Genomic DNA, 21,377 nt, shown 5'->3' with positions numbered 1-21,377 from the left:
GCCAAGGCACCTGGTCTCTCTCGCTCCCAGCATCCAGCCCGCTCCCCCGATTCCCCCGCCCGCCCCGGTACGAAGAGAGGCGGCAGGGCGTCGCGAACCAAAGGCTGGCATTGCTCCTGCCGCCCTGGGAGCTAACCTTCACCCTCAGTATCACAGTCCCGGGATATTCCCAGGGCACCCCGCGCGGCAAGCTTGCCTGCGCCCCTGGGCGGGGCGCGCTGGCGGAGGGCAGGAAGATGTGGCCAGAACTACAAGTCCCAGGAAGCGAAGAGGAAGGAGCGGGGTGGAGTCTCTCCCCGAATTCCCGGGATCCGGCCGGGACCAGCCGGAGGGGGAGGGGCCCAGAGGAGGAGGGGCCGGGGGTTCGGGGGCGGGGGCTTCTCAGCGGCGGCGGCGGCGGCGGAGGAGGAGGCGGAGGCATCTGGTGTTGCTGGGGCCGCTGGGGCCGGAGCCGAAGCCAAAGCGGAGAGGAACGGAGCGGGAGCGAGCGGGCGGGCGGCGGGGCCGTGGGCCGGAGCCCCGCGCAGGAGCACCAGCAACGGGAGGGAGAACTGCGGCAGCGACAGCGGTGGTCGCGGAGCCCGGGGACTGCCAGTCGGAGCTGGGCCACACCACCGCCGCGGCTCGCCGCCCCGAGAAGCTCTGACCGCGCTCTCCGTCCCTGTTGCTGTTGCTGCTGCTGCTGCCGCCGCCGCCGCCGCCGCCTCCTTCTAGGTCCGGCCGAGGCAGCCGCAGCCCGGCGCGGGAGGAGCCGGCTCCAGGGCTGCAGCTGCGGCTGCGGCTGCCGGCCCCGCGTCCGGGGCCGCTCCATGGCTGTGCCGCGGCGGCTAAGCGCCTAGGCTACCGGGGCAAGCGGCCACGCGGGCGGCCGGAGCCGAGCAAGCGAGCGAGCGAGCGAGTGGGGCGCGCAGGGAGCCGCAGCCTGGGAACCCAGGAAAACCCCCGGGCGCCCGCTCGCGGGGCCGTCGACCACGAGAGCCGGAGCCAGACGCTGCAGCAGGCATTGCTGGCATCGGAGTGAGCAGGAGCCGCCGCCGCCGGCTGCCCCCGGCCCTGGCCTGCCGCCGTAGCTGCATGGGGGCTCGGTGCCCCCCGAGTGCCCGCTGACTAAGCCCCCGAGGCCGGCCCCTCCGCAGTCCCTCCACCACCCAGCCGGGCCCCAGCAGCAGAAGAAGGAGGAGGAGGGCACGGTGTGCAGCCGGACAGTCAGGCGGGAGGGCCGGCAGGCAGACGGGCGGGCGGCCGGACCGTGTGGCCCGGTGCTTCTGCAACATGAACTACCAGCAGCAGCTGGCCAACTCGGCTGCCATTCGAGCCGAGATCCAGCGCTTCGAGTCGGTGCACCCTAACATCTACTCCATCTACGAGCTGCTGGAGCGTGTGGAGGAGCCCGTACTGCAGAGCCAGATCCGGGAGCATGTCATCGCCATCGAGGGTAAGGGGGAAGCAGCCTCTGCTCTTCGGGGTCAGGGCCGGGGCATGGGGCCAGGCCTCTGTGTGTCCGTCCGCGCTTTTCTGGCCTCGCTGTTCTGAGGAGCCGCTTCCTCAAAGGGGGCATTTCGAGGCGCGTTCTATGGGGCTTAACTGAGCCGGGCTCTTTCGCGGCCGGGCCCCGGGCCACCGCGATCGAGAGTTGGGGCTGGGGGTGGGGTGCGATGGAGGAGGGCCGGAGAGCTCTTCCAGAAAAGAGGGGGGAGAGCAAAGCGGTCAGCGAGCTCCCGAACTCCTGGGCGAGTTCAGTGCCGGGTGGCTCCAGCTCCTCCACTTCCTGGAAGTTGTCTGAAATGGACCTTTTGGGGTCCGCCGGCAGTGTGAGGGAAAGCCTGCTCGATGTGCATCCCGGGATGGAAATGAGCTTGTGGGACCCGAGCCGGGGACCTGGGTGTTTATGGCAGGGAGCCTTATGGAAATGAGCGTCTTTGTCCTCCTGCTTATGGAAATGGGGCTTCCTGGACTGTGTATGGAAATGACAGTTGCTTTGACTTGCCGGCAGTTACTACATTACCAGTGGGGAGGCCGGAGGGGGGCATGTGGCAGAGAGCAGTGCCGAGAGGCTTTTGGATCTGTGGAGCGGCCCAGACCGCCAGGAGAGGCCTGCCAGGGGCCTCTGAGGCTGGGACAGCAGGTCTGGGGTGGTGCCAGGTTGGATTCTCTGAATCTTTGTTCTGGAAGACTCTCCCAGGGCAGTTGAGGGGACTGCAGCCTGTCCGAGGCCAGCGGCTCCTTCCTCAGAAAGCTGGTCCAGCGCAGGTTGGCATTCGAGGCTCTTGTCAGGATGTCGGGCATCATTTGCAGGCCACAGACCTTCTCCCCAGCCTTGCCCCTCTCCCACTTACCCAGCACTTCTGCTGCTCACCTGAAGGCAGCACTCTCCAAAGCTGAAGGAAGCAGGCAGGGGAAGAGCCAGAGCTGGCTCTACCTGGACTGAAGCATTTGGGCTTTCTCTGCATTCCCAGTTCAGTTGCTTTAAGACAGGAAGGTCAAGGGGCAGCTGGGTGGCTCAGTGGATTGAGCGAGACGGGAGGTCCTGGGTTCCAATTTGGCCTCAGACACTTCCCAGCTGTTTGACCCTGGGCAAGTCACCTGCCCCCACTGCCTAGCCCTTCCCACTCTTCTGCCTTGGAGCAATACACAGTATTGAATCTAAGACAGAAGGTGAGGGCTTAAAAAATAAGACAGGAAGGTTGGCCTGAGCACCCGCCTCACCCGTCAGCTCTCATTGGTCAGATCCTTGCCTGCCCCCTCGCCACACTTTCCCTTAGTGGAGTAGCACATGCTGGGGAGCCCCAAGCCCATTTCCAAGTGGCCCAGCCTGACATGACCCATATTCGCTTCTGAAGAGAAGACTGGCTGCCTTTAAACTGTCTGCAGCATCTTGGTGCCATGGGCTGGCTTGTGGCTTTGGTTTCCTAGGTCTGCTGGCTAGTCTGGGTGGGAGGCGGAGAGGCAGAGTGTGCAGTGGGCCTGGGAAGATCTGAAATCTGGATTCACCCAAGGGTGCTTGCTCTGACTCTGGCACTTGGTTCTTTTGCCCTGCAAAGATGGATGGCCCCAACTTGAGCAAGGCATTGGCTTCCGGGACAGGCTGTTTCCAGGGCCTTATCCAGTGGCTCTCTAGCCTAGCGCCTACCTGGGATCTCCAGTCCGATTCTTATTTGGGGCGTCTTCCTGTGGGGGTGCCCTTCAATCCTGGTTTTGTTGTGCTGTTGACGTTAGTTTTAGGTGCTCCTTCTGGTTCCCGCAACGCACCTCCTTTGCTCTTTTCATCTTCTACTCAGGGGTTGGAGGGGTTTGCATGAGTAGACTGTGCCACCATCCACGGCACCGCACAGACGTGCCAACAGGAATTGTGCCCGAATGGTGGCTAGTTGATTGCAGAGGCTTCTGGGAGATGCTGCCCCTGTTTGCTGCTGCAGACAGACATCCAGTTAGCTCAGGCTTGCAGGACTGCATCGCTCTCCCCTCAGTTTGTGAAGGGGGTGGGGCACGGCCACCCAGCCTTTCCCAAGTGGGGGGGGGGTGCTGTGGGCACGTGCATGCTTCCGGACTCCTCTCTCCAGCCGGATATCTCCAAGAAAACTTGGGATGGCTGATGAAATGCTTCGAAAGCTGTTGCTGGGTGATGAGCAAACATTTCTGAGGGTGCCTTGTCATTGTGGAAGGGCTGCTGGCTTCTTGTGAACCAGGGAGGGGGTGGCAGGCAGCAGGGTTTTATTTCAAGAAACAAATGTGAGCAGTTTGTCTCCTCAGCACAAGGAAAAGTATTTGATCAGAGTGCATGTGCGTGCCTGCGTGTGTGTGTGCGCGCGCATGTGTGTGTGTAAGGAGGTGGGGGTGTTCCTGAAGCTTAAAAAAATGCTCTGACCCACTTTCTTTTGCCACACTAAGCCTTAGCTACTTAGTGGTGAAGCTGTGTCATTGATTTTTTTCCCCAACACTGTGATTTCATTGGTGTTGGGGATCTCCCTTCTTCCAATGGAGATCAGCATCTGCTGTGGAACTTTGAGAGTTGCCGAGGGAATGGAGAATTAAAGTGACTTACCCAGGGTCATATAGCCCGTATCGAGGAAAGACAGGATTTGAACCCAGATCTGCCTAACTGATCATGGAGCAGTCCCCTAGCCCACCCCCTTGATGTTAGAGGTGAGGAAATGAAGACCCAGAGTGAGGTAGCAATTTGCCCCTTGGTCACAGAGGAAGGAGTAGCAGGTCTCAGATTTGAACCTAGGTCCCAGCATCATTGTGCTTTGGACTCGGGTGGGAATATTACTTGCCATGTCAGTGCTGACATTTGTCTGTCCTATGGTCAAGGTAACGGAGAGGAATGGAAATTCGGATATCGCGGGCTTGAGATTATGTTTGCGCCTCCAGGTAAGAGGGAGCCACAGTGATTTATTGTGAGCAGGGGAGTGAATGGTCAGATCTCTGTTTTAGGAAACTCATTTTGGCAGCTGTGGGGAGGATGTGGAGACCCGTTGGGCGGTCCAGGCCGGAGGTCGGATGGGACTGGGCTAGGGCTGTGCTGGGATGGGTTTAAAGGGGAGCCCAGATGTGCACATCCAGCGATGGCATTTAGTGCGGAACATGCAGCGTCTGAAACCTTGGTGTGTCGTCATCGTGGGGGTGTTCAAGATGGGGATCTTGTGACCGAAGCCGTCGAGGCTGCTGAAGGAGAGACGGCGAGGGAGGTTCCAACAGAGAGCTGCCACTTCTGACCTGTGTGACCCTGAACAAGTCACGTCATTGCTTTGGAGCTCCGTTTCCTCTTCTGTCAAATGAAGGGGCTGCCGTAGGCTGCCACAGCTCAGCTCTCAGGTGCTTTGTGGAAGAGCTTCATGAAAGCCTCCAGTGCGGGGAGACGGTGACGCACCAGAAGAAGCCTCCGAAGAGCCTAGAATCTTGGTGGCTTTGGAGAAGGCATCCGGCACTCCGCGGAGGGGCCGCCAGCCAGGATGAGATCTGCGGAGCTAAGAACTCTGGTGACCTTGGAGGGAGCAGCTTCAGAAGAGTGGTGGGGGCGGGAGCCTGCCTGCAGAGGGCTGAAGAGGGGGAGGCAGGGCAGAAGCAGAGGCTTCTGGGCCAGAGAGCTTTCCACGAGGTCCTTTAGGGTCCTCACAAAGCTCACGGTTTGTCTAACGCAGATTTCTAATAGTATATAGTCGGAGCTTAATGAGTGCTCATCGGCTTGGCTAAAATAGGAACCGTTCTGTGGCACAGATTTGATTGGAGGGCAGCCCAAGGACCATTCAGTGTGGCCGTCCGAGCCCTTCAGGACCTCTCTGGGGGGCGGCAGCCCAGAGGAGGGGGGCCCGGAGCTGGGACTCCTTCCAGGAGAGCTTTGTGGTTTTCCAGGCGGACGTGAGCAGCGCCTGGCGCGTTGGCATCTCGCTCCTGAGTTGGGTTTGCGTCTTTATGAAAGATTGTTTTGAGGGGCGGCCGCAGCGGCGTCCCGAGGAGAGGGATGCTGACAGGCACGGCACCTTCCGGGCCTCCGAGTGGCCTTTCCAATCACCAGCCGGGTTAGGGCCAGAGTGGCACCAGGGTAGGGAGCGAGAAGCAAGAACGGCCAACCCCGTCTGGCCGCTGCCCATTCAGGAAGGGACATCCAAGTCAGCCCGGTCTGGGAGATCCCCAAAGCTGGGAAATAGTCAGACACAGAAAGAAACGGATCCCCGAGTGGCTTGGCTTGTGGGAAGTGTTCATTGTTAATGACACACACGTTATAGACGTGTCTACACATGCCTATATGTACATGTGTAGACACACCTGCATCCATGTATATATCGTACATGCATGTTTTATGTATACACACCACAGTACTCATATATATATATATACATGGATACACACATGTTAAACGTGTATATAATTGACAGTAAAAAAGAATTCCCCAAAGCCAAGAGACTCACTGCTCCGAGATTTTGGTCCTCTGAGCTTGGGGTAACAACCAACCAACCGCTATTTGTTTATGTATATGTGTGCGTTTGTGCATGTATATCGTGTGTGTGTGTGTGTGTGTGTACACACACACACACTTTTAGGGGACAAAATTTCTTGTCCCTCTTCTGGCTAAAAGTAGCCACATGATCCTCCATTTATAGCTGGAGGGGACCTGAGAGGCCATTTTAGAGACTAGGCATTTGACAGATGAAGAAACTGAGGCTCAGAGGGGTTAAATCATTTCCCCAAGGCTCCATGGGATTCCAAGGGAAGGGCCATAGGGGAACCCAGGTCTACCGCTCCCCAAGTCTGGCACCGTATTGCCTCTGCAGTTCGTTTTGCAGCCTGTTAGTCCCACTTGTGACATCCTGTAGAAAACTTCCTCAGGACAGAAGCTCTCCCATGTAGCCGGTTACCCTGAAAGGTGAGCAGGGCCTGTGCTGTCTTGGAGAATCAGGGTCCAAGCCTGGGACCTGCCCCTTGAAGACTGTGGCGTTGGCCCATCTTTTTCCGGGGTTCTGTTTCCCCTTCCAAACTCATAGAGGATTCGGCTAGACGGCCTCTCTGCTGTGGCCCAACTCTAACACTCAGGCCCTGCCTCAACTGCCTTAAGAGGAGTTCTCCAAACGGGTCCCTTCTGGAAGGGCTGAGAAGCTGTCCCAGAAGTTTTCGCTCCCTCCCCTCTCCTGGGTGTGGTGGCTTAGTTTGGGTGTGAAAGACAGCATGTAGGATGTCAGAAATCCAGAGCCTCTGTGATGCCCCCTCCCCCCCCCCCCCACAGGCCACCCAGAAAGCCAAGAGCCTGGCCTGGCTCTCCCAAGCTTGTTCCCAGGGGAGGAGAGAGCATGTCCCGTGTAAGTGGGAAATGAACCCAGAGGGAGGGCACTAGCACCAGGGGACCAGGAACAGGCTTCTGAAGAGGACTTGGAGGAAGCCACACTGCAATCTTGATAGAGAAGGGCCTGGCGCAGTGGAAAGGGGGCTGGAATGGAGACAGGACTTGGGTTCAACTTCTTGCTTTGTGACCTTGGGCAAGTCACGTGGCTGGGCTTCCGGCTTCAGCTGTGAGACTGAGAGCCCTGGACGAGTTGACTCACAGGTCTCCTACAGTTCTAAAGCTCTGATTGTAGGACGGTTTCCTACCTTGAAGGAAAAGCTCTTCCGACTTCTTGTTGGCAAGCCCTCCAGTGGCTGCTCTCTGCTTGGGTGTGGCTAGATTGCCCCGGACCCAAGGTGCAGTCGGGATTCCAATGACTGATGTGCTGAAGTGTGTGGCTTAGGGCTTTGTGTAAGATCGTTTTCAGCTGCCCCCCGCCCCCCCCAGGCAAGCTGCAAGAGTCCCAAGTGGAGAGCCCCAGAGGCTGCCTCGAAGGGAGGGAGGCTGGAGGAGGGACTCCCACTGGAGGGTTCTGGAATTTGTATTCTTTGCCTGAGCTTGGGGAATAGTTTTGATTGCTTTAAAGTGGATCCTGTGTCTGCTGTGGATAGACGATCCACGGACGGATAACACGAGGGGCTTGGAAGGCAGAAAGGAGGGGGTTCAAGATCCCAGCTCGCCTCTGGCTTCTGGCCTCGAGCTGTCCCCATCTGTAAAATCAGGAGGTTGGCTTCTAAAGGCCCTGCTGCTATGACCTTCCTGTAGTGCTCTCAGGTGTAAAATGGGAATAATAATAGTAGTAGTAATAGTAATAATAATAGTAGTAATAGTAATACTAGTAATAATGATAATAGTAATAGTAATAATAGTAGTAACAATGATAATAGTAGTAATAGTAGCAACAATGATAATAGTACTAGTAATAATAGTAGTAATAATAATAGTAATAATAGTAGTAGTAGTAATGGTAATAGTAATAATAATAGTAATAATAGTAGTAATAGTAATAGTAGCAATAATGATAACAGTAATAGTAATAGTAGTAGTAATAATGATAGTAGTAGTAATAGCAGTAATAATGATAATAGTAATAGTAATAATAGTAGTAATAATGATAATAGTAATAATAGTAGTAATAATGATAATAGTAATAATAGTAGTAATAATATTAATAGTAGTAATAATGATAGTAGTAATAGTAATAATAATAGTAATAGTGATAATGATAATAGTAATAATAATAGTAATAGTGATGATAGTAATAGTAGTAATAATGATAACAGTAATAATAATAATAATAATAATAATAATAGCATCTACCTCCCAGAACTGTTGTGAGGATCCAATAAGATAGCATGGAAAGGGCTCTGCGAACCTCAATGCAATCTACAGATATTAGCTATGATGATGAGGGTAGGGGGCAGCTAGGTGGTATAATGGATAGTGTGTTGTCAGGAGTCAAGAAGAACTGAGTTCATATCCAGCCTCAGATACTTACTAGCAGTGTGACCCTGGGTCAGTCACTTCACTTCAATTTGCCTCAGTTTCTCATCTAAAATGGGGCCACAGTGGCAAAGGAAATGGCCAACGACTACCCTTTTTTGCCAAGGGAAAGCAGTGATGGGGTCAGGGTCAGCCTGACTGTATTGAACAAAAACAACATGATGATGGTGGCCGTGAAGACAATCCTGGGATTCTCTCTAAGACTGACTGATTGGCATATTGGGGAGCCCTGAGCTTCCTCCCAGAGAAGAGCCTCAGAGGAGCCTGCAGAGCTCCCAGGAGGGAGGAAATGACTCAGAAGGGGGAAACAAGCCATCGCAGCTCGAGCAGCCCTCGTGAGCCTCCCGAAGTCGGGGCTGCTGTTGTCTTGGTTGTGTCTCCACAGCAGACTGTAGGATGGTTTATGGAAACCCAAGGCTCCCCTAAGAGGCTCCCTGCTGTGCTCGACCCAGCAGACTTTTGGCTTCGGTGTAACTTGCTCCGACTTGTTTGCACTACCTACTCACGAATCTTCCCTTACTCCCCTGTGAAGAGCCTGGTGCAGTGAGCAGCCTTGACAAAACAAATGACTTGGTTGTCTCTAAAATGATGCGATCTCTGAGCCAATGGGAGCTTCTGTTGGTTTGTTTTCAACAGAGTCCATGCTCTGCTCTTACTTCGTTACCCTATTGCTCAACCATCTTCAGTGGCTCCCTATTGCACCCCTTTACAAAATTTGAGTTGGAAAAGACCTCAGTGGGTGTCGAGTCCAAACTATACTTGACTCGGAATCTCCTTGAAAATGAGGCGGTCTGGTTTGCTTCGTGAATCCCAGAAATCCCCTCTAGGCAGCCTGTTCCACCCTCTGACCTGTAATTCACTGCTCCTCATTGGGTAGCAGTTCAGAAAGGCCCCACTGGGAGAGGAGAGGCTTGGAGGACTCGGGCCCTGATCGTCCTCCTGGGCTCGGACCCGGCTTATAGGATGTTGACCAAGCTGAGCGGGCAGGGGTGATGGTCAAAGCGCCTGGAACCAGTGAAGGCAGTGGGGACGTTTTGCCTGGCCCCAGAGGGCAGGTCGGTGGCCTTGCTGGGGAGTTCAGACTCCTTGGAGAACTGCCCTAGAATGGTAGCTGCCCAAAGGTGGCTAAGCAGCCCCCCTCAGCCCCCCAAGGCCTTCCAGCAGTGGCTGCCTGGCCGCTTGTTGGCCGGGTTACTCTGGGGATTCGCCTGTCTCCCTGCGCTTTGGGAGGTCCCCTTCTCCCCTCCAGTGCTCTGTTTCCCCGAATGACCCAGAATTTCTTTTATGTAGAGTGTAAGTTCCTGGAGGGCAGGAATTGCTGTGCGCCTCTTGTTGGGATCCCCTGCACCCGTTCATTTCAACAAACAGTTATTAAGTGCCTGCTGCATGCCTGGCCTGTGCTGGGAGTACACAAAGAGGTCTCTACAAGATTACTCTCAAAGGGCGGAGGGGCAGCACGCAAAGCCATATAACGCGAGCCCATGAATGAAGAGAATGAACAGGGGCGGGCTTCCTGAAGGAGGGGGGCTTTTAGTTGGGACTTGGTGGAAGCCAGGCAAGTCTGGAGTCCTGGTGGAGGAGGAAGAGCATTCCAGGCCGCTCTGAGCAGGTGCTTAATCTGGATTCTGGAATGGGGGGACGTGAAGCATCCCGGTCTGAAGCATGAATATTCTGGCTTCGCCAGGTCTTGGACTTTAGAATCCGGGCTTTGGAGCTGGTGGAGACCTCGGAGACCAACCCCTCCCCGTCCCAGAGAGAGGAGGCCACCGAGCCAGCCAGAGAGTGCGTGTTGGAGAGCTCTCAGGAGGTGGAGGCTCAAAGGGGGTAAACGCCTTTTCTAGCGTCCGATGCCTGCTGAGTCCTTGGCTAGACTGGCTGCCCAGGCCGGGGCTCCTTCACCAGCTCCACATGTTGGCATCTCTGGGGATGGAGGAGGACACCCTGCCCGGGCACAATCCTGTGTCAGTGGAAGCTTTGAGTAACCCCCAAGCAAACTGCTTGCCCACTGGGGCCCCAGCTTTTTCCATGCTGTGCCCACTAAAAATAGGGCTGAGGGCATGGAGCGAGGCTGGAGAGCCCACGGTGCTGTGCATTCCATTGCAGCCCCTTACAAACAGGTGACTGAAGTGAGGCGAGTGGAAACTGGGCGAAGCTGGCCCCTTCCTGCGCCCCCCCCCCCCCCCAGGGTAGGGCCTGTTTATTCAGACAGCCTGTTTGTGATGGCTCTGGCAGTCTGTGGTTTAAATAACACCCAGATAACAGCAGCCCAGGAAGGATGGGAACGTCGTCCTCTCATTGTTTGGGGAGAAGAACTCTGCGTCCCTTCTCAAGCTCATTCCCCAGTGACTTCTTGTGTGGCCTTGGAAGTGCTCGAATCCAAGACCTCTCAGGCTCTCTCCTCCTTCCCCTCCCCCCTGCCACCCCTCCCCCTCTATTTAGAATGAATCTGATTAATCCGAGTCTTCTTTGACATTAGCACTTGTGTCTCGGATCACAGTCATCTCCATCATAAGGCACTGTGCATGGCTCCCTGACCTCCCCTTTTGGGCACAGTCTGGACACGTCCGGATTCCCAGTGTGGAAATTCCCTCCACTGTTAGACAACAACAATTCCTTTCTATTCGTAGGATTGTGGGATTCAGATAGATTTAGCGTCGGGAGGGACCTTAGTAGGGGTTGTGGCACCCATTCCACCATGAGATCGTACCCTGGACGGGACTTCAGAGGCCATTTAATCTGCGCTCCTCCACCAACATTTAACAAACGAGGACGCTCTGATCACCCAGATCCTAGCATCACAGACAGAATTTGAACCCAAGTCCTGTGACTTTAAACCTGCTGCTCTTTATTAAGTGCCTTCCTGGGAGAGAAGCACAGCCCTGGGAAGAAGAAGATTCTGTTCAGATCCTGCATGTTGGCTTTCCCGGTCATTGCAGTGGGGGGCTTTGGAAGAGTGGGAGGACTGCGTATGGCTGCCTGGGTGGACCCTCTTTTTTTCCTGGGTGAGAGTGTCTGCGTTTGTTCTCTGCTGGCACACAAAGCATCGGGAGGGACCTTGGAGGGCCTCTGCAGTCACTCAGGTCTTGGGGCCACTCGTGGGATCCTTCTGTGCCGAGCTGTTGTACTGGAGTTTGCCGCCACCGATCCAAGTCCTCTCCCTCATTCTGGAGCTGAGGAAATCGAGACCTGGAGTGAGTGAACGGACGAATGAATGAAGGAACGAATGAATGAATGAATGAATGAATGAATGAATGAATGAAATGAGCCCAACACAAGAGCTTTGTCCAAGATGGAAACATTTTAAATGGCCAATCTAGGATTTGAACCCAGAGCCTCTGATTCCAAGGCCTGCATTCTAGGGACACCCACTGCCCTTCTAGAACAGGGCTTTCCAAGGCGAGACGAGGGGTGTGAACACTTTGTCAAGTACAGGTGGTTGGGAAGTCGGGTTCTGTGCTGGCTTGTTTCCCACCCGGGGCTTCTCCTGCACCCATTTTGGCTCCCTGGTCCTCGCCTCTGCCCCCTTTCTCTGGGTTATTGCCTAGCCACCCCCAGCAGTTGTTTTGGCAAATGGCTCCCCTCCCCTGACCCCCTGTGGATGGAGTAGCTCCCCCGTACCAGGCCCTCGACATCCGGTGTTTATGTCTTGCCTTTTTTCTTTTTAAACCCCTCTTACCTTCCCTCTTGGAGTCAGTACTGTGTATTGGCTCCAAGGTAGAAGGGCTAGGTCATGGGGGTTAAGTAACTTGTCCAGGGTCACCCAGCTGGGAAGTGTCTGAGGCCAGATTGGAACCCAGGACCTCCTGTTCCCCCCACAGCCCCCAGTTTATATTTCTGATGGGACAGAGCAAGGTGCCTAGGCTGAATGACGTGGTGTGGCGTGGCGTGGCCTGACTTCTCTGCACTGCAGCTCCTATTCTGCTCTCTTTCCTTTCCAAACACAGCTCTTCGGTGTAGGGCACTGGCGTCTCCTCAGCCGGGCCACCACCTCACCTCACCTGTGTCCTCACTGCTCCACATCCCATCTCTTCCTTTAGGACAAATGAGCTTTTATTGCCCCCCCCCTCCTGCCCTCCCCAAGGGGGAGGGGTGTGGTTCTGCCTTCTCCCTCCGAGGGCTCCTCCTGCTGACGCTGCCTCAGTCAGGCTTCTCATCCCTCTGCCTAGCTGGACTTGGCAGCAGGGTTTTCTTCCCCTGGAGCGGACCCCAACTCTACAGGACCTTCCCGCAGCACCCGGGCCTGCCCCTCTTCCCCCACTGGCTCTCCGGTGCCCTCTACACTGAAGCTTCCTGCGTTCTTGGCACCGATTCCTCCATGGCAGAGACTCAGGACCCTTTGCCGCCTGGTCACGTGCCTGCGGACATCCTCCGGCTTACTGATGTCCATTCTCAAATGTGGATGGAGAACTGGGCCTAGCAGTGGGAGGTCCTGGGTTCACATTGGGCCTCAGACACATCCTAGCTGTGTGACCTTGGGCAAGTCATTGCCTAGCCCTTGCCTTCTGTCTTAGAGTTGTTACTAAAACAGAACATAAAGATTTAAAACCCCAGAAATAATCCTTGGAACAGCTGACCTCGTCCGTTGGCAAGCAAGTGGTCGACGGTGGGTGCCAAAGGCGGCCTGCAATTTTAGCTGAGGCCCATGGGTTACTGTTACTGTTGTTGTTGTTGTTAAGAGGAATTCTCTTCTTCCCGATGTTGCCATGGCTTAGGGATGTGAGGCAGGAGGATGGCCGAGTGAGCTCTACGTGGTGCATCAGTGGCTCCTTCCGGTCTGATTGGGCAGCCTGCCCTGGTGTGGGGCCTGGGAAGCCCGGACTCCTGAGGCCAAAGCTCCCCCACTCCCCGAGTTGTTCTCCTCCTCCTCCTCCTCCTCCTTCTCATGTCTCTCCCATCCTTCCTCCTGTGTCCCTCCCTTTCTCCTTCTCCATCCACCTCTCAAGAGAGCACGTCAGTGAGTTTTCCAGGCCCTCCTCCCCCGGGATTGCCTCCTCCTCACCCCATGGCCCCTGGGGGCTTCGGCGTCTCCCAGGTCCCAGCCTCCCCGCCTGGTGCGCAGGGCAGCCCCTGGGGCAGACCTCCCTGCGTGATTCCCCCCAGGACTCCAGCGGGAGCCCACAGCTGAGCACTTGCTCCAGGGCTCTGCGGTCTCTTCCTGCTTGCTGAGCTCTGGAGCCACAGGCCAGGCTGCACTTGGGACATGCACCTGAGGGTGGGGGAGTCCCACCTTCTGGCTCACCTCTCCAGGCTCCCATCAGCTCTGTGGCCGGTGGCTCCCCTCCCTTCTCATAACCTTCCGGAAAACAAACCAAGGAGAGCAGAGGTCCTGCTTTTGTCTTTGGCCTTGTGAGTTCTCCTTGGGCGCCTCACCTGGTGTGGGGGTGAGCCTCAGGCCCCGAGGGCTTCTCGAGGTGCCCGCCGGGTAGGGCGACCCAGGGCTGGCCTATCGAGGGCTGGGAGAGGCTGTTCCCCAAGCCGCCCCCCCCATATGTTTGCATTTCCTCCATTCAATATTTCCCAATTGCGGGTAAAAAACAGTTTCTCATTCATAAACCATTGAGCTGCCCATCCTTGCCCCCGGCCCCCACGAGAAGGCATCAGTGATGTAAAGATTAAAATTTAGGAAACTGAGGCAGGTAGAAATTAGTTTCTCTCTGCAAGGAGTATTATATTTTTATGAGGTTTATTAAAGATTAAGGATTAAAGATAAGAAAACGTGTGCCTAGGCCAGAGAGGCCTAGACAAGATAATCTCACATCATGGAAGAGCCGCGTCTGCTCCAAAACGGAAGTACAGAAGACCCCTCAGTAGGCGGAGAACTCCTTTAAATAATCATTTGTGTTCTCACCCAGGCGAGAATTCAGTGTGATTACAAAGCACTCTGGGGAAGTGGAGCAAAGGATTCTGGGGATTGGAGTCCTGGATTCGAGTCTATTTTTACAGTGACTCGGTGCACTCCTGGAACACGGCAAGTAGCCACGCAGCAAACAAACCAGAAAAAGAGGGAGAGTTTGAAGAATGCGCCTCGCCTGGGTGGGTCAGCGGGCGCAGAGCTGGGGAGGTGGCTGTCATTCTTTACCCAGAATCCTTTGGGATTGCTTGGATCATGGCATTTGTGAGAGTAGCCGAGGCTTCCCAGCTGCTCATCCTCGGGATCTTGCTGTCACCGAGCACCGTGCCATTTGGCTCTACTCACTTCTCTTTACATCAGTTCATAGCCATCTTCCCAGGTTCTTTGTCATTTCTCAGAGCACAAGAGTGCTCCGTCCCGGGGAGATGCGATGGCTTGTTTAGCCACACCGGGGCGGTGGACTCTAGAGCAGCAAGTGGAATGGAGGGCTGGCCTTGGAGTCAGGAGAGACTCTGATCCTCACGGGGCTCTTTGAGCCTCAGTTTCCCCAGCTGAAATAAGGGGCTGCACATTTGTTTGGGAGGCTCAAACCGAAGGACGCACAGGAAGCCTTTAAGCACCACAAGGTGCTCCATGGGTGCCAGTCGTTAGGGTTATTAGACAGTAATTAGCCTCTCCATGCTGCTAGCATATACCTTCAGCCAGCCACCAGCTGCTGGACACTTGCAGACCCAACTTGGGTTCTCCTCTGCCTGCGGAGTTCTAGGACACTCTGGAGGCGGAACCGAGGAGATTCTTGCCCGCTTTGGGCCAGTGCAGGAAGCGGATTGTCTTTTAATCACTGCCGCTGGGCCACCCGCCCACCAGTGTGGGCCCGAAGGGGGTGGCTCTTCCTTGGCCTCCTTAGATGGGGCAGACAGATGTGGCACAAAGCAGAGCAGGGACGCCGGGGCCGACTGGGTAGCGGCTGCGCCCTTCTCTGCTCCTGCCAGCCAGACTCCATCACCAGACTTTGGAGCTCCAGGGATCACTCGAGGTGTCTAAAGCCAAAGCCGAGCAGAGGCTCAGGTTTTCCTTGAGGAGGCAGCTTTTAATTCTCGCCCTGCCATGGCGACCACCAAAAGGGCTTGTGGTTGTTCTCTGTCTTAGCAGCAGGGTGCTTTAACCCTTCCTTTCCATCTTTGATCAGTCCTGGGTACTGGTTTCCAGAGTGGCGAGGACCAGGCAATGGGGGTGAAGGGACTTGCCCAGAATCTCACAGTTAGGAAGTATCTGAGGCTCAATTTGAACCCAGGACCTCCCATCTCTAGGCTTGGCTCTCGATCCACTGAGCCACCCAGCTGCCCCCTTACATAGCCACTAGCAGCAGCAGCCCTGCCTTCGACATACATACCTGGCTGCGTGACATGCCTGGGCCAATATGGAGGTCAGGCTTGCACAACACTTGTAAGTCCCTGAGCAGAAAGCCAGGCCTCCCTGGCTGAAATCTCAAGGCCGGCCAGTAATCGTAGACATTAACAGCTGCCATCTGCTTGGCTACTTGGGCCTCACACCAAGGCCTCTGGCTGCATTCTTTCACTAGTGTGTTACAAGAACTTCGGGAGGGGCCCAGCTGGGTGATTATCCTCATCTGGCAGATCAGGAAACTGAGGATTTGGGAGAGAAAGTGGCCCGGCCAAACCCACATGTTGTAGCCTTCAGATCTGAGAGTGTAAACACCCCCTCGGTCGTTCCCAAGCCTCCCTCCCACACAGGTTTTGGGAGCCCAACCAGTAGTTGAGCCTTCTTCCTCATTCGCTTCTCCCTCCCACTCCCCCCCTTTAGAGTGAAAACTCGCTGAGGGCAAGGACTGCTTTCTTTCTTTTTTTTTTTAATTAATTGTATCCCCAGCTCTTAGCATGGTATGTGGCATCCAGTAGATGCTTAAATGCAGATTGGATTGAATTAGGAGGACAAGAAAGCTTCTTGACTTTTCATTTTTGCATTCCCAGTGCTTGGCACCCAGTAAGTGCATAATTAATGCTGCTGTTTGAATGAGTAGAGGCTCCTTGAGAGTAAGGACTGGTTTTGGGGGATCACCCATAACATCTTGTACATTGGCAGTCATGGAGAAGGCACCAGCTGTTTACTGAGTTAAATAAGTTAATTCTAGGTATGGGCGTCTTGTCTCTCAGAGCCATCCCTCGTCCATTGCATTACGGTCACCTCCCTACTTTTCCCGAGATCCATTTCTGCTACTGTAGCAAAGTCTGGATCTGCCACTGTTGCTTTCTGGAGCCCTTTGTTGAGGGATACAATGTTGCACTGAAGGAAGCTGTTTGTGTAACAGATGAACAGTCTCCTCCAAAGGCGTTACTGTTGCCTTGTCTGTTTGTTCTGGAACTGATGGTTTGCTCAGCAGGCATTGCAGGGTCAGGACCCGGAGTCTAGGCATTGGGAAAAGAAGAACCAGAGCCCATACTCTGGAGCTCATTCGGCGTTCTTGTCCTGCTGCTCTGGCACCCTGGCCTTCCTCTGCATTGCAGTTCACGATTGCCCATCTGTCCTCGCCCAGGTTCATTTAATACTGTCCCGGGGGCTTTCTGCCTCGCTCCCAGGCCCTGTTGTCCAGGACTGTTTCAGTTTGTCTTGATCTGATCCTGTCCCTCTTTTACTCACCAACATTGTATAACTCCCTATTGCTGTCTCAATAAAATATGTACTTCTAGCCCCAAATGATCTTGATCTGAGTGGATCATTTTATGCTTTAATATTCCTTGTGTGTATTCTAGGTGCCCATAGAGTTAGTCCAACGCATCACTTCCTGTTTTTGTCCTGCCTTCGCTCTTTGGCCTTTTCCCATGCTCTTATCTCTCCTGCCTGGAGTAGAATTCTGTCTCTCTAGCCCTGGTGAAATTCTTCTCTTCCTTTTTAAAAAAATCCTTCCATTCTGTCTTAGAATCCATACTGGTTCCAAGGCCGATGAGTGCTAAGGGCTGGGCAACAGGGGTTAAGGGACTTGCTGTGACAAGGTAATCACTTTAAAAGACTGATATATTAATTTAAGGTCGCCAAGGAATTCAGCTATGTAATTCCTAAATGAAAACTCAAGTCAGCAGTCAACCTTTTATGGAGTTTAATTACAAACAGGAGGAAGAAAGGTATGAGAGAGAGAGAGAGAGAGAGAGAGAGAGAGAGAGAGAGAGAGAGAGAGAGAGAGAGAGAAATAGAGAAAGGGGAGAGAAGGGAATAGGGCTTAAATACCCCCTCTGTTTAGGCTGGGCCAAAAGGCCCAAGCCCTTAGATAGCTGAGGCAAAGAAAAGAGATCAGTCCCTATCACTCATGTGACCAAAATGGAGAAACAGTCTCAGGGGCCTCCACCTCCAGCTTCCTTCAGAGCAAGCTTCTCAGAGCACAACCTCTCAGAGCAAAACCTCTCTAACCCACCTCAGTCCTCAGACCCCGCTATCTTTAAGGAAACCATCCAAGTTCCCTCCCCTCAGTTCTCACATCTACCAATCACTGTCCATGTCTTCCCTGTGCCAATGGTGGTTCTAGCTTAACCCAGGACCGCCCAGAGGTCTGCCCCTTTGCACATGTCTGTTGAAGGTCTTATTCTCAAATAATTAAATCTTGATCCTTTGCTGCAGCCCTTCCTAAATCCTGTTACCCTGAGCAGGGTGGAGATTGTAAGTTCCAAGACCTGGTTCTGTCATTCCAAGTATCTCTATTGTATCAATTCTAAAATCAATCATGACTCAAAGAACTTCCTGTTCTATGCTTAAGCATAGGTCAAAGCCCTTTCCATTGTTCAGCAAAAGGTTTCTGTCCTAAAGTAATCTTAAGTAGGAAGGAGAAGGACCCTCCCATGCCAATGGGGTTCACATTCCAATAGACTATCAGTAGGAAATTTTTCAAGTATGAAATTTCCCAATGATGAAATTTCCAACATTTATAAGTCTAAGAAATTTTAAGGTTTACACTTGCCCAGGGTCACACAGCTAGGAAGGGTTTGAGGCCAGCTTTGAACCGTGGTCCTCCCATCCGATTCTCTCTGCTGAGCCACCCAGCTTTTACCTTCTTCCCTTCCCTTCGCTTCGACTTTTCTTCTCTTTCATGGCTCAGCGCATTTTGTGCCAGAAAGTCCTCAGTGCTTACTTGTAAAGTACTCAGTGTTGGCTTGCTTTTCCCGTACAGAGTAGCAGCCTCTCGAAGGAGGAGGGGAGGCCTGTTTCTGTGTTTGTCTGCTAATCTTCCCTGCTAGCTCAGGGCCTCAGGCGGAGAAGGGGCTAAGCAAAGGCTTGATTTCGAACTCGACTCCCAGGAAGCCTTTCCCACAAAGGGCAGCAGCCAGGCCCAGTGGAGGCCTCTCTCCCCTCAGCTCCCTTGCAGGGACTTTGCCGTCTCCTTCAGCCCTGCTCCTAGTTCTCTTCCTCCTTCCTCTTGGCCGCCTAGAAGGGAGAGTCCTCGAGCAGGGCCTGGGCTCTCCCAGGCTCCTCTCCTGGAAGCCGCTTGTTTACCGTAGCCGCCCCTGGAATGCTGCAGGTGAAGCTTGAGTTTGTTTGGGTGTTGGGCTGGGGTGAGGGGGGATGGCAGACCAGAGGAAGGGACTGGACGGTGCGACACTGGCCGAGGCTCGCTCTCAAGCCAGGCCCCAGCAGCATTTCGTAACACAGTCAGGGAGTGTTCACAAGGCCGGCCCCGGGCCATCGCCTCCTGGGGGATGCTGGTCCTGAGCCGTGCTTCGGGCAGGAACTGTGTGCTCCTGGGCACATCCCTGCACTTGTCATAGCTCTAAAGTGAGGTGCCTTCCGGCTCTGAACCGATTAACCCCAATGGAAAATGGTGTGAGCTCCCTGGGCCTCGGCTTACCCATCTGTAAAAAGGCTGCAGCCAGGAGAGGCAGCCTCTACGCCGCCGCCTTCTAATGATCCCCACAACAATTGGCTCTACGTTCAGTATCTCATTTGATTGTCCCAGCAGCTCGGTGAGCCTATGGTATTGGGCCCTTTCCCTCTCTGGGCCTCAGTGTTTCCATCTGTAAGAAATGGGAAGCTTGGGCCAGCTGGTCTCTAGGGCCCCTTGGGCTCTGGGAGTCTCCCCGGGGCTTGGCAGACCTTGATGCTCTCTCTTAATGCTAGTCTCCAAACGAGCCCGTGACATAAGTAGGGCAAGTATGATTGTGCCCATTGACAGAAGAGTTAACTGAGGCCCAAGGAGGTGCCTGCATGGCAGGGTGCAAAGCTGGCTAGATTTAGCTTGACTGGGGTCAAGCTCCAGACTTGACCTTAACCCCCTCTCCCTCCCCCCGATGACCTTGGATCATTCCTTTAACTTCTCTTTTCCTCATCTTAACCAGCTGTAAAATGGGCAGGTTGGTTTGCAGCTCTAGAGCTGCGATCCTGTACGATCAGGACACTTAATCCAGGCTCTGCAAGAACAAGCCCGGGATGTGGACGGTCGGCTTCCACTGCTGCAGCATCTTCGTCTAGGATGTAGCTTTAAAGTTGAGGAAATGGCAGCGTATCATTGATGGAGGCCCCCCAGTGCAGTCAGTGGGCTTCCTTGCTTTCTCCTCCTCAGATTCTCTGTGGCCTCCGTCATGCCCTCTTAAAGCAGCAAAGCTGCCAGCTCGGCTCGCTCTGCTGGCCGTGGCCAAACTGCAGTGGAGGTCTTTCTCCTCTTGACAATGGCGGTGTCTAGTGGGACTTGTGGCCCGGTTTTTAAACGAGTCCCCCATCTACAGCAGCAAGGCTCACATGGCTCCGTTCATGGGCTTAACCACGTCGCTGTGCATCCGTGAATAGCCGTGGCTTGTTCCCGTCTCTGCACCCCACTCATCCACGGCGAACTTGCTGTAACCTGGGTTTCCTCGGTGTTGCTTACCTGGGGCGTGTACTCCTGTGTGTGGCAAGCACACTGGGTGAGCCCGAAGAGCAGCCCAGGTCTGGAGCCTTCAGGTCTGGCCCTGTTCTGGCCTCAGAGGCCTTTGCATCACAGGGAAGCAGCATGGCCCAGTGGAAATGGTGCTGGGTTTGGAAAGAGAAGCTCTGGGTGAAAACTGTAGCTTGGAGAGACTTCGACTAGCTCTCCTGCCTGCCCTCTCCTGTTTCCAGTGTTCTCAGCGAGAAAGGGGGGGCCTGGCTGAGATGACTCGGCAGCTCCCTCCCAGCTCTGCATCTGCGAGCCACTGCCAGTGACACACGGAGGCCCTGAGCATTTTCCAGACCCCGAGTTTCCTCTAGCATTAGTGCTGGACTTGCTTATTTCTGAAGCACTTTGAATCCCTCCCCGAAGAAGGTTGCCCTTGGCCCTTCTTTGGGGGGGGGGGTGTGAGTGTGTGTGACGGACATCCTTTTTTAAAAATGTAATTTTATTCATTAATTAAGAACACTTTTCCACAGCTACATGATTCGGGTTCTTTCCCTCCCCTCCTCCCACCCCCTCCCATAGCCAACAAGCAGTTCATGGGCATACTTTTGACAGTCTGGGGAAGCCTATAGACCCCTTTTCTGAAGCAAGTTTTGAAGTACAGAATTTAATGTGCATAAATATATATGCATAAAATAAAAGGCAACTGTAGTTTGAAATAGTTATAAAGCCAGTAATATAAACATTCTTGGTCTTTAAGTTAAGAACCCCTGTTCTGGAGGGAGTGAGATAGGGTAGAGGCATTTATGAGCATCACTATGTGCCAGTCAGTATACAGAATTTTTTACAGATATTTCACAACAACCCTGGTAGGTAGATACTATTATTATCTCCATTTTATGGTTGAGGAAATTGAGGCACACAGGGTAAATGATGTGCCCAGGGTCACCCAGATAGGAAGTATCTGAGGCTGGATTTGAATTCAGGTCTTCTTGACTCTAGGTTTAGTACTCTATCCATAGTGCCACCAGTTATTTCTGGAGAATTACAGAATCTCAGTCATATAGACCAAACTCATTGATGAATACAAATCCTCTCTATAATCTCAAACAACAAGCAACTATTTATTAACATTCTCTTTATTCTTGGCTAGGTGTGCAGAGTTTAGTCAATTAAAATGTTTGCTCAAAAACCTGGTGGAGGGGCAGGGCGTTGCAGCATCTCATGAAACACCTTATAATCCTCTGGGGTTAGGTCTGTTACCAAATGGTTGTTTCTCCTAAGATGAAATTTACTCTGAAATCCCTTTCAGAGGTAAAGTAACTGTGATCTGTGATTGAAGACAGTCAGTATCT

At 53.8% G+C, this 21,377-nt stretch overlaps 2 protein-coding genes across 3 annotated transcripts in view; one reads left to right on the top strand and one right to left on the bottom strand.

Moving 5' to 3' along the window:
• Positions 1–248: 248 nt before the first annotated feature.
• On the bottom strand, positions 249–811 carry LOC130456972 (translation initiation factor IF-2-like). The gene is made up of 2 exons (XM_056814787.1): positions 722–811; positions 249–551 (listed from the first exon to the last, which is right to left on the bottom strand). The coding sequence occupies exons 1-2, from the start codon at positions 809–811 to the stop codon at positions 249–251; spliced, it is 393 nt and encodes a 130-aa protein (XP_056670765.1).
• Positions 404–21,377, top strand: part of AGAP1 (ArfGAP with GTPase domain, ankyrin repeat and PH domain 1) — a 540,592-nt gene continuing 519,618 nt past the window's right edge. For both annotated transcript variants that reach the window (XM_056820098.1, XM_056820097.1), the window contains exon 1: positions 404–1,435. In XM_056820098.1, the coding sequence (XP_056676076.1) occupies positions 1,273–1,435 (163 nt within the window). In that variant the 5' untranslated portion in view covers positions 404–1,272. The remainder of the gene's footprint in view (positions 1,436–21,377) is intronic.

This window comes from Monodelphis domestica, chromosome 2, assembly GCF_027887165.1.
Source record: "Monodelphis domestica isolate mMonDom1 chromosome 2, mMonDom1.pri, whole genome shotgun sequence".
Lineage (NCBI taxonomy): Eukaryota > Metazoa > Chordata > Mammalia > Didelphimorphia > Didelphidae > Monodelphis > Monodelphis domestica.
Note: the sequence above shows the minus strand (reverse complement) of the source record. Positions and strands in the feature narration are given on the sequence as shown.

Excerpts from the sequence above, each read along its gene's own strand:
- LOC130456972 (XM_056814787.1), bottom strand. The coding sequence starts at position 811 with ATGGAGCGGCCCCGGACGCGGGGCCGGCAGCCGCAGCCGCAGCTGCAG. Across the intron at positions 552-721 it reads GCCGGGCTGCGGCTGCCTCG|TTCTCCCTCCCGTTGCTGGT; the intron begins GCCGGACCTAGA and ends TCGCTGCCGCAG.